This window comes from Medicago truncatula, chromosome 1, assembly GCF_003473485.1.
Source record: "Medicago truncatula cultivar Jemalong A17 chromosome 1, MtrunA17r5.0-ANR, whole genome shotgun sequence".
Classification (NCBI taxonomy): domain Eukaryota; kingdom Viridiplantae; phylum Streptophyta; class Magnoliopsida; order Fabales; family Fabaceae; genus Medicago; species Medicago truncatula.
Genome location: NC_053042.1, coordinates 49,987,258 through 50,005,455, shown reverse-complemented (window position 1 = coordinate 50,005,455; position 18,198 = coordinate 49,987,258). Strand labels below are relative to the sequence as shown.

The following is an 18,198-nucleotide window of genomic DNA, read 5'->3' as shown; positions in this document are numbered from 1 at the left end:
TTATAACTGGTGAAAAGATTCTTGCTACTTGTGCTTTACGAGAGGGATTGCTTGAATGGTCGATTTGGTATTATTCTTGTAACAAGTGAGAATAAAGAAGACAAACTCTGTAACCATAGATAAAAGCTTCACCCCAAAACCTTTAACAGGATACAAAATAAATTTAAATGTGCACTATCAGATAATGTAGTTATGCTATATACTATAAAGGATATAGCCTTATTGCTGCATCAAATTTTTATTTGGAGAGAACATGAATCATATATACAATGGTGCGGCACTTTGTAGCCTTTGTGTGTAAACCTCGTATTAGTGTGTGCGTAACATGTAACATGCATTTTTCCTAATGTAATTGTATTTCATTTGTCATTATAGTCTTCTACAATCTTGACCAATTCGAAGATATATCTTAATCTTTAGTTCTGGTATATCTCCTGCAGATCAGGTATTCTTAGATGTGCATTAAACCACTTATGGTTTCTGCAACTGCAAGTACAAGTCCAAAATTTATTGTGGTAGGATTAAACCTTTCTTTTTTCCGTCTAGCTTAAGGCAGATCTTCATATAGATGATGATGATTCATGAACTCGTTTATTTGAGAATTGAGAGGTTGTAGTAGTTCAAAAGGAACATCTCAGAGTCCTAACTTCTGGTCCTAACTGGAGCCACGTCTATTGCTTTTCCCATGCGTGGACAAATGAACCCACGTGAACCAATTACCTTTAGGACCCATATTGACACATTACGTGGAACTTAAACATCCACCACAATACTTTCCTTTCAATAACCTATAGAGCATGTTACAAACTACGTGGAACCAAAATTCCCCTCACAATGCTTTCCATTTTATTCTATATAAACAACCTTCTTCAATGTTATACCTACCAAACCTTAACCATCTAAATCTAAGGTGCAGTGAAGTTAAAGAGTTCTAAGTGTTTTGTTTTACAAAGCTATCCTATCCTCAAAAACACACTTTGTTGTTGTAACATTAAGAACTTGTTATCAATGGCTGTTTCATCTTATCAATCTATCATGTCTAGCTCCATTACAAGCAGCATTTCTAGCAGGCCTAGAGTTAACCAATTTAACAACATCCCTTCTGTGTATATGCCTAGCTTCAGAAGAAATGCTAGCCTCAAAGTTCGGTCCATGGCTGAGGTAATGTTGTAGGAAACAAAATTTAAGGGTGCATATTACATATATTTAGTATTTTTTTGTACATGCATATATTTGATTTGTTTACTAAGAACGAACAATCATATGTAACATGTTAAGAATTTAAGCTTTATGAATCATGTTTATAAATTATGATATAAGAATGATTTATGTAATATATTATTGAGTTGTGAGTTAATTGGAAAAAATTGGCCCTTGTGCTAAGGATTAATGTCATAATTAATCATTACTGTTATTTAATCAATAATAATTTTTCATTACATTATTCAGGAAGAGCAGAAAGAGCAATCAGAGGTGCCTCTAGACCCAATTACAACACCATCAGCACCAACTCCACCACCACAATCAGCCTATACTCGTGCACCAAAGGTGAGCATAGTAGCAAAAATAAATCATCTTTGTTTTCTCTGAATTGTGTGCAAGATTAGTTATGCAAAGTGCTAATTTTGTTTAAAATTTATTAGGCCCTTTTATTAATTTTAATAATGAAAATATGGCAGATGAGCACAAAGTTTTCGGATTTGATGGCTTTTGGTGGGCCAGCACCTGAAAGAATCAATGGAAGGTTGGCTATGATTGGTTTTGTAGCAGCAATGGGGGTGGAAATAGCAAAAGGACAGGGTTTGTTTGATCAAATATCTGGTGGTGGAATTCCATGGTTCTTGGGGACAAGTGTGTTGTTGTCACTTGCTTCTTTGATTCCATTTTTCCAAGGTGTTAGTGTTGAGTCCAAGTCAAAAGGTGTTATGTCTTCAGATGCAGAACTATGGAATGGAAGAATTGCTATGTTGGGTTTGATTGCTTTGGCCTTTACAGAGTATGTTAAGGGTACCTCCCTTGTGTAATAGATTTCTTTAGTGACACTGTTAAGGCTTATAGAATTTGTGGTTAGCAGTCAATATATGAAACTTTTTGTATACGAAACTTTTTGGCATTCTCCTTCCTTTATTCTCTTATTTCTAAGAGCTATAGTTCAATTGGAGAAATTTTTCCTTGTGAAAATCGAAGATAAATGCAATTTTAAGAAACCATAATTGCCTAGACGCAGTGAAACATTAATGTAAACTAGAAAGAAATGGAAATTATGTTGAGGTACTTATTTCCGTTATCATGATAATACAATTTGAAGAGAAGTAGGGCACTATCAATATCCAGACTCTTCACAACTCAACTTTTTCAATAACAATGAATCTTGGATGAAGTTACTAAATCAGAAAAAAGTGATGTAGTTGAATCCTTCTAGGTTCTAAGTTCTAACCCTACATATTCTAAATGCATGTTTTGAATTGTGGTAGACTATTTTGTTAAAGCTTCAAAGTGTAATTTTTGTAAAATCTCTGGTAATTAGTGATTTTGTCAAATAGAGTCCTAACATAAACTTATTGTTGTCAACTATATCAATCGACTTTCATGTCACTAAACTAGTCACCAAACATAAAAGTAATCAAATCAGTTTTTTTTTTTTTTTTTGGAAGATATCAAATAAGAATCTTTATTTGGTGGCATTTTGCTAAGATGTCGTTTAAAATTAAAATTAAAAACAAAAACATTTGCAGTATTTAGAAGACTACAACACTCTCGTAAGCTTAGGTTGTGTGCTATAACTATATGTACTTGTTGAGACTTGAGAATCAAACAAAACTCAAGCTTGGAATTGTATAGAGCAATAAATTTGTAAGCATAGTCCTTTTGGTGAAGTGCATATAAAATAGACATTAGCAAAATTAAAAATACAATTGTCCAGCCAGGATTTAATAAAATAAATCCTGGATTGTCAGAATTCAGAAATAAACCAAAGAGAAAGCATACAGATAGATGATAAATGTCTGATAAAATTTATTTTCATACAGAAAGCATGGCTTACATTAGTTGCATGTCATGACAATAAGCAACTAAAAAAATAAACAATTATTTTGGTGTCTAAATGTGTGAGGCTGTGTTACAATACTCCTTAAATATATAAAAATTATAAGAACATCATTGAAGTATCACTATTAGTAATTTGATGATTATATTGACTAATAGAAGACACATTCGACCATGATGTTTTTATAGTTTGTTTTATTCAAGGACTAAGAATGGCTCCTAAAACATTCAATGACCATTTAATTAGTTAAAATTGGCCGGGTTTGCATTTCAATATTGAAGCACTCTTACTTAGGTGTTGTGTCAGATTCCAAATTTCTGAATCAACATTCATTCATTGCAACTGTTTTTTTTACAACCATAAACTCATATTATTTCATTCATAGCAAGGTTTGTAATACAAGATGAAATCAAATCAAAGATATGGTGACCAACATGTAATATTGACATCCTTGCTAAGATATGAGCGACAACATTCGCTTGTCTCCTAACAAAACTTATCTTAGAGTTTGTGAATTGTTGTAAAAGTGACCTACAATCAACTATGATATTGTCAAATTCGGCTTGGTTATTATTCTTATCACATATGCTATCAACCACTTGTTTACAATCTAGTTCAATGTGCACATCTAATAATCCTAATTGTCCAAGCCACAAGATAGCATCGCGTGATCCCACTGCTTCAGCTTCTTGAGAAAGAGGATTTCCTTCGTATCAATTTGTAGCAGCTTTTATAATATGGCCACGATGATCTCGGATACAAATACCTATACTGAAACTATTCTACTCATTGAAAATGGCCGCGTCGACGTTGCATTTCAGAACACGTTGCAACTTTTTTCTTATTCCTGCTCCTCATGTGTGCATTTAACATGCCAAGAAAAATAAAACTTTTTTTCTTGTTCCTTGTTTTTGATGATATAAAAGTAGGCTAATTCAATATCTTATTTAGTATATTCTTGCAGCATATATTGAAATCAAAGGTAGCCAGGTAGGTACTATAGGCTGAATTACTTTTATTGGTTTGCTTCAATATCTTTTCCCCCAACTCTGACGCTTTTGATCATAGTTTTATAGTTGTTCTTTAAATGCAGAAAAATGCTAAAAAGATATGAAACTGAAATTATTTTTCTTGGTATTTTTTAAGAGTTTAATTAGTATTCAATCTTTGCTCAAAAAAAAAAAATATTAGTATTCAATCTCGCGGTAAAAAATAAAGTTTTGCACATACGTAGAAGAGTATTGCGGTTGACACATTTGATAGGGCTGAAACATATGTAAATTATCTAAATATTCCTACTGCCGAGACAGTTCAAAACCGGCTGCAATTAACTACCGGGGAACCAGTTTCATTTTGTTGGCAACTTATTTTATATTTTTATTATTAGCTTTTATCATCAAACTCAAACTCCTCTCAAAATTAAATCTTCAAACTCAACTGCGATTGTCTCTTCATGTTTCTCATCAGTAAAAAATTGAAATTGTTGCTCTTTCCCTAATTAATCAGAATGGAAAATAAACGGAATTTCTTCTTATCGTGTTTCTTTTATATCGAGGATTAAATTGTTGTGCAAACACATGACTAAAAATTGCTTTCCAATAAAATCTCAAAAGCCAAAATAGATCTCAGCCAAAATAAGTTGTTGGAAAGAGAAGAAGTTGTCGGCATATTGGAAGATGAAGAACCATTCATGGTGGTTTGAAGAGAAACGAAAATTTACAGTTAAAATCAATAAAAAACATCATTGAAGTTCTTCGGCACTTAACTGCCGAAGTTTTCCTCGGTAGTTAACTGCAGTCGATTTTGAACTGTCTCGGCAGTTAACTATCGAGGGATATTTGAATAACTTACATACGTTTTTCAGCCCTATCAAATGTGTCAACATCAATTTTCTACATAGAATCACATTTCACCACCTAGATAATTATGTTGATACTTTTATGAAGTAACATAACAAAGTCACATAATGATAGGATGTACTCCCTTCCTACTTATAAGACATTTTTAAACTTTTATTTGTCCTTTATTATAACACATTTTTTTCAAATTCAACATTCATTGTAAGAATTATCATAATTAATTGTAAGAATGATACAATTTTTTGAAAATTTATTAATGTAACTACTTTTCGCAATACTCGTAATTTTCGTTGAAGCTTATTATAATAAGCAACGAGTAAAGTAATTGAATACATGTTATTGTATATAAAAAATATTGAATACATGTGCCAAACTTTTTTACCATCAAATTCAAAAATCCACTTGTTATTAAATAAAATTCAGTGTGTGAGTTTATGAATCTTGTATCACACACAACGAGGGAGTATTATAATCTCTAAGCACGTTTTAAGGTTAATTTTGATATAAAAAAAAAAAAAAAAAAACTATTTTATATATAAGATATTAGTTTATCTTTACTAGTAAGTTGTAATGACAGATACCCTACTCCACTATAGTCTTTTCTCCGATATCGAATAAAAACAACAACAAAAATTATATTTGGTGTTGTTATTTTTAAATTATTCAAGTGCCCTAAAAATATTGTTTAAGGAAGAAAAAAATGAAACTTGAGAATAAATATATAATATAACTCATTGACAATAGTTAAACTTGTATGTATTAGCAACACCAAAAAATGCATGCATTTGTAAAACAAAATTTCTTATTATGAATTCCTTAAGCAATGCTCGTATAACACTTATATTAGCATGAATTTATTGGTCAACAAATCTAGGTTTTACACATAGGGTCAGCTGCCTTTCTTTATCTCGCTTGCCGTTAGTCCGTAATTGTTAAAAATTTACTCTTAATGTAAATAAGTGAGAAATTCAAAGTTCGAATCCTAACTCATGTATATTGCAGTGTCCATAGCAATTGATTTATATTTACGCATATTATTATAATTTTTTGACAGGGGAGAATCTTTTTCTTAACGACATTTTTGAACTAAATAAACTGGTGGTATTAATTATTAATTTATTTTGGCCTGCCAATGTCAACATGCCACTTTTCCTTTATATAAAAAAAGAAAAAACATGCCACTTTACCATTGTTGTTTTCTTAGGGCCATGCCACATATTATTGTCAGATAAGCATTATTAAGGTCCTTTAATAGAGATCACTATGTTTTAACTTCTATTTTTTTACAAGAGTAGTTTTAGACTTCTAATGAGATATAAATATATGAGAGTTTCTACTATAAATGAGTCACTTTCATATGTATTGATATATTTGGTCTTTAAATTGATAGTTAAATGAGATTTTCTAATTATAATAACTAAGTACTGATGTAGTTTATTATAATAACTAAGTACTTATGTTATTTGAAAAAACTATTTTCTATCATTTACATAATTATAATAACTGAGTACTGTGATTTTCTTTTTTTGAATTTTTATAATAGTGAATATATAATATTGTTACGATAAAATTTAAAAAGTTATTATAATACTTGTAATGATGTTTTCTTTTTATGAAATGATTTTTCTTTTAAAACACAAAATTCGATAAATATAGTTCTTTGATTCATAAAAATAATTTTTATTTTATCATTGGTTTAGAGAAAAAAATATATCAAAACTCTTCAATTTACGAGTATACATAGAAGCCCTCCAAATATTTATGTTTTTTTAGTTACAATTGTATTTATATTTACCTTAAAATGCACTAGCTGGACTTGTATCCATATAAAGAATTACCAATCTAGTTTGCTACTCTGATTCTCTTCACTGCATTAACCTTGTTAAAGGCCCCTTCTTCAAATTTCATGTTTATGGTCTTTTCATTCAAGACATCAAGGAGATGATTGAGCAAAGTTATTATTGCACAGTTTATCACACTCTTCGAGAAGGAAACTAATATGCAGATTTTATCACTACTAAAAAAACAAAAACTAATGAGGGATATTTAGTAAGGGAAAACATGAAATCTCTCTCTAATTCCGTCACTAAATTTTGCGACTAAGGAATTTGTGAGGAATTTCATTTTTTCCGTCACTAATTTTCCTCGCTAATTTTGCTTTTTCTAGTAGTGTATGGCTAAGTTTGAAACATCGTCCGATAGCGAGATTACCATTCCTTCTCCTCCGGAGGGTCTTTTGAACCTTCTAAGGGCTGATGAGGCTGGAACCTTCTTTTCTAGAGAGTAGTTTTTGGTTTTGTTGTTTGTTTTGATTTTAGCCTTGTACACCAAAAATATATATAAAGTGTGTTATAATGTGATAAACGATGAGTTTTTTTTTTTGAAAGGTGGTAAACGATGAGATATAAATCAATATATGTATATAATTAAATTTAGTAAAAGACAATGGCACATGATGGCCTTATAGTTTGGTCCTCCTCTTAGAAAAATAAAAGGCACATGATCCACGTAAAGATATAAAAATGAAGTATTAGTAAAACTTATATAAAAAATACTAGTAATACCAAGGATGGGGAATTGGTTGTTGGATTCAAAATGAATGAATAAGATAAATAAATTGAATACAAATATTCAAAAATGAAAATGGTTTTTTATCTAGTAGAGAATAAACTGGAAGTGTTTGTTTCTCATACGAACACTTGAAAATGTTTCAAATTATATTGATGAATGAATGAAGACGAGAGAAAGGGAAAATTCATTTTCTTGGTCCTATATATCTATAATATATATTCAGCCAGCCACCATGACCATGAGTGTTGAATGAGCCATTCTTCTTAGCTAACGGATGAGGTCACTTTTTCTTCGGACACTGTCTCTATCCAACGTTGAATGTCACTTTTGAATCTTTAATTTCTTCTACTCAGGAACATTCGTCGTAACTAAGTGTAACAAACATCACCAACAACGTGTGAGAATTTGAGGTACTGTTTTTTTACAAGAATATATTAAGAAAAGGAGTAGTATTTTTTACTAGAGTTCACATAAAACAAGTATAGGTAAAACCATTTGCATTTAGATATCATTATTTTGTAAAGTTTATAGGTAGCCACCGCTTCCACTTTGCTGGCTAATTTGTTTCTTTTGGATTAGGTGCTTTCACTCGTGTCCATTGTGGATTGATGAAGGCATGCAAAATAGCATTGTCACTATTCTCTTTTATTTTTAATTTAAGATTCTTTATTTTTTTATTGTGAATTATTGAAATAGTCAATAGCTTTTTGAAATTTATAGCATTGATAGAGTGAGAGTATATCCGATGCATATGTTCTAATTGGGTTTGGATCATCTCCCACAAAAAGATGTAAGTGAAAGGAGAGAGAAGATGGGAAAAAATTGAGCAGGAGATTCAGAGAGATAGATAGAAAAATAATGTGGGAGAGTTGCAGAGATGTTTTGTGAGACAGGATCCAAATTCATTTTAAGTATTAATAATAATATATTTTTTTATATGTTAGAATGGTACATGTTGTGACACCTGAGGCTGGCGAGGACGGGGTGATCGTCGATGGGCATGGCACGTGCAATGAGCGGCTCCTGATATACTTTTAGGCAAACGACACATGAATGAACCAAATCATATCAGAATGAGAGAGATCTTGAGGTCGTGTAAGTATTGGACTATACAGTTTAAGGAGAGCTCATAAGGATTAATTGATACTACATATACCAACAATATGGGTTATCATCTCAGAAGTTTCTCAAAAAGTGTGTTAGTAAGAATATGGCATGCTGAAAAGACTCGTATTAATTTGTGGGGTTAATCGACAATCCTGAAAGTAATTTGGGCGTTACATAAATCACACTTGATTAATTGGGAAGTTTGTTTCTTACCTAAAAAAATGTAGGCCTTGGGATTAGAAGTCATCATCAAATGAATGAACTTGTCCAAATGTAAATGCTTTGGAATATAATCAAAAGACATGATGATCTCTTTTACCCTACCTGTACAATACATATGTTAAAAATAATGATTTGCATGTTAAATTAAAATCAACTCTTAACTCTATGACTCTCCTTTATGGAAAGATTTAACAAGTATTTGGGATCAGTTTCAAAATCATATTGTGTAGCAGTTGTGATATTTGAATCATATTAGCTTTTGGATGGTTAAGTGGAATCCTTGTAGAGCTTCTCTCATGTTAACTTATATTCGACCTTCGATTGATAATACCCTAATTATTATGGACACTCTGATAATGAGAAAACAAGCATTGTGACATATATGTTAGCCTTTTTTTGGTGCCTATAGATATTGATGGCCCAACTTCTATGGGGTGAGAAGGCACCAACACTCGTCAATTCACGTACCAAAGTACCAATGACCTTCAACAAGGAAACTACAAACATTTATGAGGATTGAATAAGATATGGGCTTGGAAGGGTCCTCACAAAATTCAAACATTCATGTGTATAAATAAATAGCCAATGAGCATATTCTTACCAACAAGTGCACAAGTCGATGGAATGTAGGAGTTTCCTCCCTTTGTCCGATTTGTAGAAATGAAGAGGAAACAATCATCATTGTATTTGAGTCATTGAATATATGTTACTCATATAAATCATGTTATAGTAACTCTTATTTATATTACTGAAATATTTTATGTTAATCGTAGGAACTGAATCTTATAGCATCTTATAAACAGGGACCACCTAGTGTACAAGGATGCATGGTTAACTATTTTCATGACAACTTGCTAGTATCTTTAGACATGGAGAAACAATTCAGTTTTTGAAGCCGACTTTTTTTCACCCAGATGATCCAACTTACATGATCCTAAATATGGAATTTGTGACCAATCACGTTCTACTGGCTTGTCGTGACATCTTGACATTGTTTACATTAGTTAGAAGCTCCCTTTAGAGGTTGGTTTAAGTTAAATTGTGACGGAGCTTACAAAGAGTAAGTTGATCTTGTTGAATGTGAAAGTCTTTTTCGAAATTCTGAAGGGCGCTAGCTGAAGGGCTACACAAAATAATGGAACTTGTGATGGTTTCCATGTTGAGATATGAGGTATGTATGTGGGAAAGGATATGGAACAAAGGTGGATCAGGATTTGCTGCTGTAGCAAATTCACACAGTTTGCCGCAGTAGCAAATCTCAGCCATCAATCCATGATTTGACGGTTCCAATTCACAGCACAAATTTCAATAATTTCACACAATGTCAGATCTTAACCGTTCACTTCAGATCAGACGGTGTAGAACAACTACAGCGTGCAACTGCGTGTAAATATTACAGCAGGAAATCCCATCCCAACAAAGGTAGGGTTTTATGTAGCTAATAGTGGAAAGTGGTCTAAGGTGTTGTGCATGACATAGTTTCAAGGAGATTTAACATTAATAGAGCAACTCATATTTTGATTCAGCGTATTCATCACCTTATGAATATGACATTGAGTGTCCAGATTATCCATATTAGGCGTTAAGGCAATAAAATTGTTGATTGGTTAACTAGTTTTAGTTTTACAATGAGCACGTTTGATACTCATGTGTTAGAGACTCCTCCTAATTGGCTTAATAGTATAATCTTTAATGATTTATTCGAGGCTTGCATTTATAATTGTGTTCGGTTTGATCCGCAGTTTTTTCTTTTTTTATAGGTTTTGCCATCTTTTGTTACCAAAAAATAAACTTGTAATGCATATTTTTTTGTGTGCATATTTTATTTTTTATTCACGTCACCATTAAATATGTTTAGTTTTAAACTACATCATAAACAATGAGGTAATACTTCATAAAATAAAAATGTTAGATAAATTGCTACGATCTATAAAAAGAAACTATTTAAAATTAAATTTCATATTCTAAAATCATAAAATTAATTTTGGAAGTTAATGGTAAAATTATTTCTTAAATGATGTATTAAAGTGTTACTTTTTGTCCGAAAAGCAGTGCCTTAAAGTGTTGACTGTTATTACAAAAAAAAATTATTTACATTAAAATGGGTTAAAATATACTTCATCGATCTTATATAAAAAAAATAAAAAAATATTGGATCAACAAAAACTAATGTAAATGATTTAAAATTTGAACCAGATACATTAACTTTTGTTGACTCGACTTTCTTTTACATGTAAAACCGAACGGAGTAATACAATAATTTTTAAGAATGTCATATTGTAATCCAAACATATATTAAAAAAGGATAATATATTCTGCTTCATATATTTGCTTCTTCATGTAACCAAAAAATGTATATTTACTTTTTCAGATGGTGTATTGTATACTTAAACATGAAAGACGAGTTCCCGTAAACTTAGTTCAATTGATAAAGATAATGCATAATAGAGTAGTACGGCTAGCAACACTCTCTTTTGAACAATCTCTTATAAATTTAAATCATTGTGGGTCTATACATTGAAAATATAACTCTGACAAAGTGGTAGGATATAGATTGATTTCATCCAATAAAAGAAGAGTGAGTGCTAGAAAGAGTGTTCAAAAGTGAGGTTTGCTAGCATTCCTGCATAATATATGCAAGGTCTGAGGTTCAAACCCTGATCATCACTAAAAACACGAAAGATAAAATGATGTAATTTAAATTAGCCCCTCTAAAGAGTGGGACTCTGGGAGGGTAACAAGACATTAAGATCAATATATATATATATATATATATATATATATATATATATATATATTGAATAACTTATTTTTTCTTTTCTTGATTTTTTTATGGTGATCGGGGTTTGAATCTCAGACCTTGTATATTTTATGCATTGTTCTTATCAACTGAGTTAAGTTCACAAGTACTTCTTTTCTTGATTTGGTTCTTAAGATAATTTTTTCAATTGGTCAAAAAAAATATAATTTTTTCAATAAAATTTTAATATAATGATGGAAAAATGAAAGCTTATTAAGGAAGGAGTAATCAACATTAATCCATAACGTAAAAAAATTAATCAATATAAATACATTTTATGACAAAAAAGTTAAACATTAATATATTTTGGTCTTGTCAACAATATTAACTTTTTTTAAACCTTACATATATTATATATTATGCATTGTCTTTGTCAAACTGGGCTAAGTTCACATGACCAACAATAATAACTATCAATCATCCTAATATGTATAATCAAATAATTGGGTTCAAATAATTAAAATTATTCACCGATAAATTATTTAGAAGAACTTGAATTCAATTTTTAGATGAAAATTTTTTTAGTTTGACTTTACTTATCTCACCTCCCATGAAATTCAAATTACGAGATCTTTTCCTATGTGAAAAAGATGGTTAATAAAAAAAATCATAAGATGTATTAGAAAAAAAAAAAGTATCGATCATCATAAAAACAGTTAAAACTTTTATGACAACTATTTTTCGTCTCTTCTTATTGAATAAGAACAATATAGAGAGAAAGAAGAAGAGAGAGTATTAAAACATATAGTGAAAATCCTGAAACAATTATTCCAAAAGTGAAAGGAGAGACATAAGAAAATACTTGGGTGACATAGAGTTGGATGACATTGACCAATCACAATGTCACAATGCTTGTGTTTTTCTCTCTTTCACAAGCATTGTGACATTGTGATTGGCCAATGTCATCCAACTCTATGTCACCCAAGTGCTACCCGAGAGATATATCGAGATCACGAAATAAGTAAGTAACCGAACAAATTAAAAGGGTAAAAAAAACAGTGTCTAGGTTCATCCCCCCAACATGTCTCTATCAAATCAACTCCACTATATATACACATACAAACTCTTCTCTCTGATCTACCTACGTTTCTGTCTTTCTGTCTAAGACCACTACGCAAAAGTTTTTGTTTTTAGTTTTTTCAATTCAATTAATAATAAAGTTCACATTTTTGTGCGTTTGTGAATTACCCTTTTATCCTCCTTCATCCACTAGCAACAATACCTTTTTGTAGTTTTATATACCAAAACGAATTTCATTTTTCTTCAGCCACCAAAACCTTCAATGGCTTCCATGGCTACCCTTTTGTCCAAAACCTCTTTCCCTTCTCACTCTCTCTTCAAAACGTTTGATACCCATTTTGCCCCTCCCATCAGAGTCAACGTAGCAATTGGCACAAAAGCCAGAACCAATCAGAGGCTTCGAGTTTCATCCGGTTTGATTGAACCGGATGGTGGAAAATTGGTGGAGCTTGTGGTGGAAGAATCAAAGAGAGATTTGAAAAAGGGCGAAGCTTTATCATTGCCAAGGATAAAGCTTTCAAAGATTGACGTTGAATGGGTTCATGTGCTGAGTGAAGGGTGGGCTACCCCACTTGGTGGTTTCATGAGAGAAAGAGAGTTCCTCCAAACGCTTCATTTCAATTCACTTAGACTCAATGATGGGTCTTTTGTGAATATGTCTGTTCCTATTGTTTTGGCTATTGATGATGATCAGAAACATCGGATCGGTGAATCTACAAAAGTTGCTCTTTTTGATTCAAAGGGTAACCCTGTTGCTATTCTGAAAGAGTAAGATACCCCTTTTCTTCTCTTGTTCATGTATAGTATACCTATAATGTTTTTGTGATTTTCTCTTATTAGTATGTTAATTTCATAACTTGTAGCATTCTTGTGAATTTATCTTATTGTTTTGTTAGTATATATGATGAAGCTCATAGGTTCTAGCATTTGTAGGATTTAGTTGATACACTCTCAATCAATCACAAATCGTTATATTTTTTTAATCATATAAAACTTACAAGTTGTGCAAAAAGTTTATTTGTTATTGGTTGACTGTGGAAAAAAAAAAAAAAAAAACATGTGGATCAAAATTAACTGCATCATCATTGAAAGGAAGGGAAAGTGGAAGGGAGGGGTTGGGAAGTTTAATTGTCTCCAATGATTATTTTTTCTATTTTTGTTTTTGTTCGAGGAGAGAGATATGCTTTTGCAAATTGTACTTGTTTTCAATATGGACGTTTGATTGGCTTCTTGAGCCAGTCATAGAGTTTAATTGGTCAATTATTGTGAGCTGTTTTTGTATGTGTGATCAAGTTGTATGATGGGAAATGGGGAGAGTTTTAGGTTTGAAATGTGCAAAGATTGGATGGAATATGCTAAGGATAAGCTCATTTTCCGTACATGTTTTGTGTCCTTGTTTTAATTCTTTTTCTTTTTATGTTGGAATGTTATGATTGGTTTGATAGTCAACAATTCATATAATGCCGTGATGATTTTGAGATGGGTTTCCTCTATTGTCATTGTTTGCCTCCTTTTTTATTTTATTTTTATTCATATGAATTCGATCTTATTTGTATTTAGTCATATCAGGTTATATTTACCAATGCTGGTTGTTCTGATGATTGGTAAGGAACTAAAACAATACCTCGTGATAAAGCATTGTGAAATAGACTATAGGAAAAAAGTACACCCACAAAACCTCTAGATACAAAGGGTCTTTTACCAAACAAATATAAAAATAAATTAGATTTTGTTTTCATCTTCCTTATTTCAACTGGGAAATTTAAGATAAGTTCAAGAAGACAATATTCTCACTGAACACTACGCCATAAGACATACATTGAATATATAGTGTTTGTATAGACATATGTTTAGAATACACAATATCATGTTTGACTTTGAAATTCTTGTTGCAAATAGGAGAATGTGTCATGAATATTGTACTTTGTCTACTATTGCAGTTTCTAGTTGATTTTGTGGAATGTCTCTGTGCACTATTTGCATAGTGATTTTATTAAACACGTTTTTATGCATAGTGATATTTTATGTGTGATTTTCATTTTTTTTTTGTTCCATTTGTTTCCTATGACTAATATTTTTCATCTGGCTATTTCAGTATCGAAATTTATAAGCACCCTAAAGAAGAAAGGATAGCTCGTACTTGGGGAACAACTGCTCCCGGCCTGCCTTATGCTGAAGAAACTATAACTAATGCTGGAAATTGGCTGATTGGTGGTGACCTAGAGGTTATAGAACCCATCAAGTATCATGATGGACTTGATCATTTTCGTCTGTCCCCTTCAGAACTCCGCGATGAGTTCACAAGGCGCAGTGCTGATGCTGTGTTTGCGTTCCAGCTCCGGAATCCTGTCCACAATGGCCATGCTTTGCTAATGACTGATACCCGCAAGCGGCTTCTTGATATGGGTTACAAGAATCCAGTCCTTTTGCTTCATCCACTTGGAGGCTATACCAAAGCTGATGATGTACCGCTTGATTGGAGGATGAAACAGCATGAGAAGGTATGTGTACTAAATTGAAGATGTGACTACAGAGTCTCATTGTTGAAGCTACGCCACTTTCTTTTCTTTTTGTGTTGGGAAATACCTTAATGTCTTGCTTTTCCACGCATGCATGTTTCCCTTCTAATAAGTATTATTATATAGCGGCTAATCGGCTATAGAACGCCATAATGCTATAGCACAGCAGAATTTTAAGAAACTGCTATTGTTTTATGATATGCTATTAAGTACAAAATGGTGTCAAATAGCGGAGTCATAGCATTTTTGTTTAGTAGAATTTGAAAAAAAACCGTAAATTTCTGAGCCGTGATTGACAACATTGCTTCTAATTTCTATAGTTTTACCATATCCCAACTGTAGTTGACTAAGAACCATAATTTATTTACCTACCAAAAAAATCCCCATATGGTTCAAGTTTCTTTTTTGGATGGAAAATTTCACTTATAAGTTATATCTTTTGATCTTTCTTTAGGTACTTGAGGATGGTGTTCTCGATCCAGAGACAACAGTTGTATCCATATTCCCGTCTCCCATGCACTATGCTGGACCAACTGAGGTGCAGTGGCATGCAAAGGCTAGGATCAATGCAGGGGCTAACTTCTACATTGTCGGTAGAGACCCTGCAGGCATGGGCCATCCCGTTGAAAAAAGAGATCTATATGATGCTGACCATGGAAAGAAAGTATTGAGCATGGCACCTGGACTTGAGCGCTTAAACATTCTTCCTTTCAGGGTAATTGATGAATTTATTTTCTCACTAATAAATACATTGGGGTTCACTTAGGTCTCTCTGTTGATTATTTCCATTCATGTGTAGGTTGCTGCATATGACAAGACTCAGGGTAAAATGGCATTCTTTGATCCATCAAGGCCTCAGGATTTCGTGTTCATATCAGGCACAAAGGTATGTTCATTATGTGATTTTGTAACATACAGTCTTGTTCTAATTGACTATGAAGCACTGACACTGACACAAACACATACAAACATGACACTGATGCTGACACATCTACACAAGTTGCATATATGTTGCATCTTAATTAACAAAGGTTACTTGCATTTTGCAGATGCGCACACTTGCTAGGAACAAAGAAAGTCCTCCTGATGGATTTATGTGCCCTGGTGGCTGGAAGGTGCTAGTTGACTATTATGATAGTTTAGCACTTTCAAGCAATGGCAAAGTTCCGGAACCTGTTCCGGTCTAGTGTTGTATTTTAATGTATAAACCTGATTGGGAGAAACTTTTAAGTTTATGTATTCTCCTGCCTAGACACTGATTTCACCAAGATCTCATGGCCTAATCCCCTAATAAAGTTTGGGATGGCTCTTGCATAGAGACACATTGCCTCTCTGTAAGTATGGCTTGTAGTGCTGCCTCTTGCAGTTATAGTGCCACCTCTCTGTAATATATTTGATTGTGGTTTGCAAATGATTTGGTTTGGTTTGAGTGCTTACATTCAGTCTAATTTATACTATTACACTGTTTTCAGCACTAAGTCCTATTAATTCAATCTTGAACTCATTATGATGATAAAATTGACAGCATTACTGATATAAGGTTCTCTCAATCGTGAGCCTGTGTCAGAAGCTAATAATTGTGTTCATGTATCATTGAAATCAAACTGAACTCGAGCAAATGATAAAATCCCACACGCCAATAGAATATGGCTATTTGGCATATCCCAAACATGAACTAATGTAATTCTCAGTGGAAATCTTCGTTCAATAAATTATGGCTAGAAACACACACCACTCATAAAATAGACAGTGGTCGCCCTTTGTCTTCTTTGGGAGAAACAATTTTCAAGACTGACTTTTAATTAGCTCAATGGTACTTGCTGTCTTGACAACTGATTCTAATAATATTCTTCCATTTTTTTTTATGTCAAATATGAACTTTAAATAATAATATAATAATATCAGAATCAGATAGAGTCTCCATAAAAAAAATCTAACAGATTAAAATGCTTAATTAAATCAAAGTCTCCATAAATCAACGAGAATGAGATAGAGTCCAACCGGTATTGCATGCTTTCCAATTCTGAGAATATGACCTAATGTGATGTGAGTGATATTTTGTTGTAATAATGTATCAACAACCTAAGATGGCATGATGTGTCACTACGTTAGTAATTGGACAACATTAACGATTGGGCTGAATTTCTATTTTGCAATGGATTGTCGTGTCATAGTCATCTGAGTTGTAACATCATAAATTGACATCCACCTTAACACAAATGTTTAACAATTAGACAAAGCATCAAAACCAAATTCCATTGATCTAAAATGATTAAGGGGGTGTATTGGATTAGGATTTTAAAAGACTATTTTAATAAATAAAAATGTTTTTAGATTTCAAAAGACTGTGTGAGATTGTATTGATTCTGTGAGATTTTAAAAGACTTTTTATGTAAAAGACTTTATACACTCAAGATTTTAAAGAATTTATCACACTGACTTTTAAGGATTTTAAAGGATTTTATGTGATTTTAAAATTTCAAAGGATTCAATGAATTTTAGGGGAAAAAGAACAAACTTACAAGCGTGAATGATAAAAATAAATTCTAGCGTTTGAATAAAGAAAAATAAAACAAATAAAAAATTCTTTTACTATTGATTTTCAAATTTTAAGAATTTTATAAGATTTTAAGGGACTAAAAAACACTCTAACACATTATTCTCAATACACATTTTTTATTTGTTAAAAATGTTATTCCCACAAAATTCAATTGTACATATTTAAAATTATGTCAGCACTTACAAATCTTTCAAAAAAAAAATTGTGTCAGCCACTACAAATCGGTCGAGTTTACACGAGTTTACCGAGTGTTAACTCAATCAAACTCGTTAAACCTTCCGATTTTAACAGAAACCGAGTTTACCTCAGAGTTAACACGATTTTTGTACCTAAAAACGTAAACTCGGTAATCTCGGAGAATTAACACTCGATTTGCGGAACATTGATACTCTCTATAATAATATTCTCAATACAGTTTTTTATTTGTTTATGAGATAGAGAGATGAAGGAGGATGAGAGAGAGAGAGAGAGAGAGAGAGAGAGAGAGAGAGAGA

The 18,198-nt window shown here is 32.1% G+C and overlaps 2 protein-coding genes across 2 annotated transcripts; both read left to right on the top strand.

The window, feature by feature from the left end:
* Positions 1-866: 866 nt before the first annotated feature.
* Positions 867-2,135, top strand: LOC25485116 (early light-induced protein, chloroplastic). Its single transcript, XM_013614274.3, has 3 exons — positions 867-1,161; positions 1,450-1,548; positions 1,680-2,135. Exons 1-3 carry the CDS (start codon positions 1,009-1,011, stop codon positions 2,022-2,024), a joined length of 597 nt encoding a protein of 198 aa, XP_013469728.2. The 5' UTR covers positions 867-1,008; the 3' UTR covers positions 2,025-2,135.
* A 10,551-nt stretch (positions 2,136-12,686) lies between these two features.
* On the top strand, positions 12,687-16,615 carry LOC25485115 (ATP sulfurylase 1, chloroplastic). The gene is made up of 5 exons (XM_013614273.3): positions 12,687-13,393; positions 14,721-15,126; positions 15,599-15,859; positions 15,944-16,030; positions 16,194-16,615. Exons 1-5 carry the CDS (start codon positions 12,888-12,890, stop codon positions 16,329-16,331), a joined length of 1,398 nt encoding a protein of 465 aa, XP_013469727.1. The 5' UTR covers positions 12,687-12,887; the 3' UTR covers positions 16,332-16,615.
* The last annotated feature ends 1,583 nt before the right edge of the window (positions 16,616-18,198 follow it).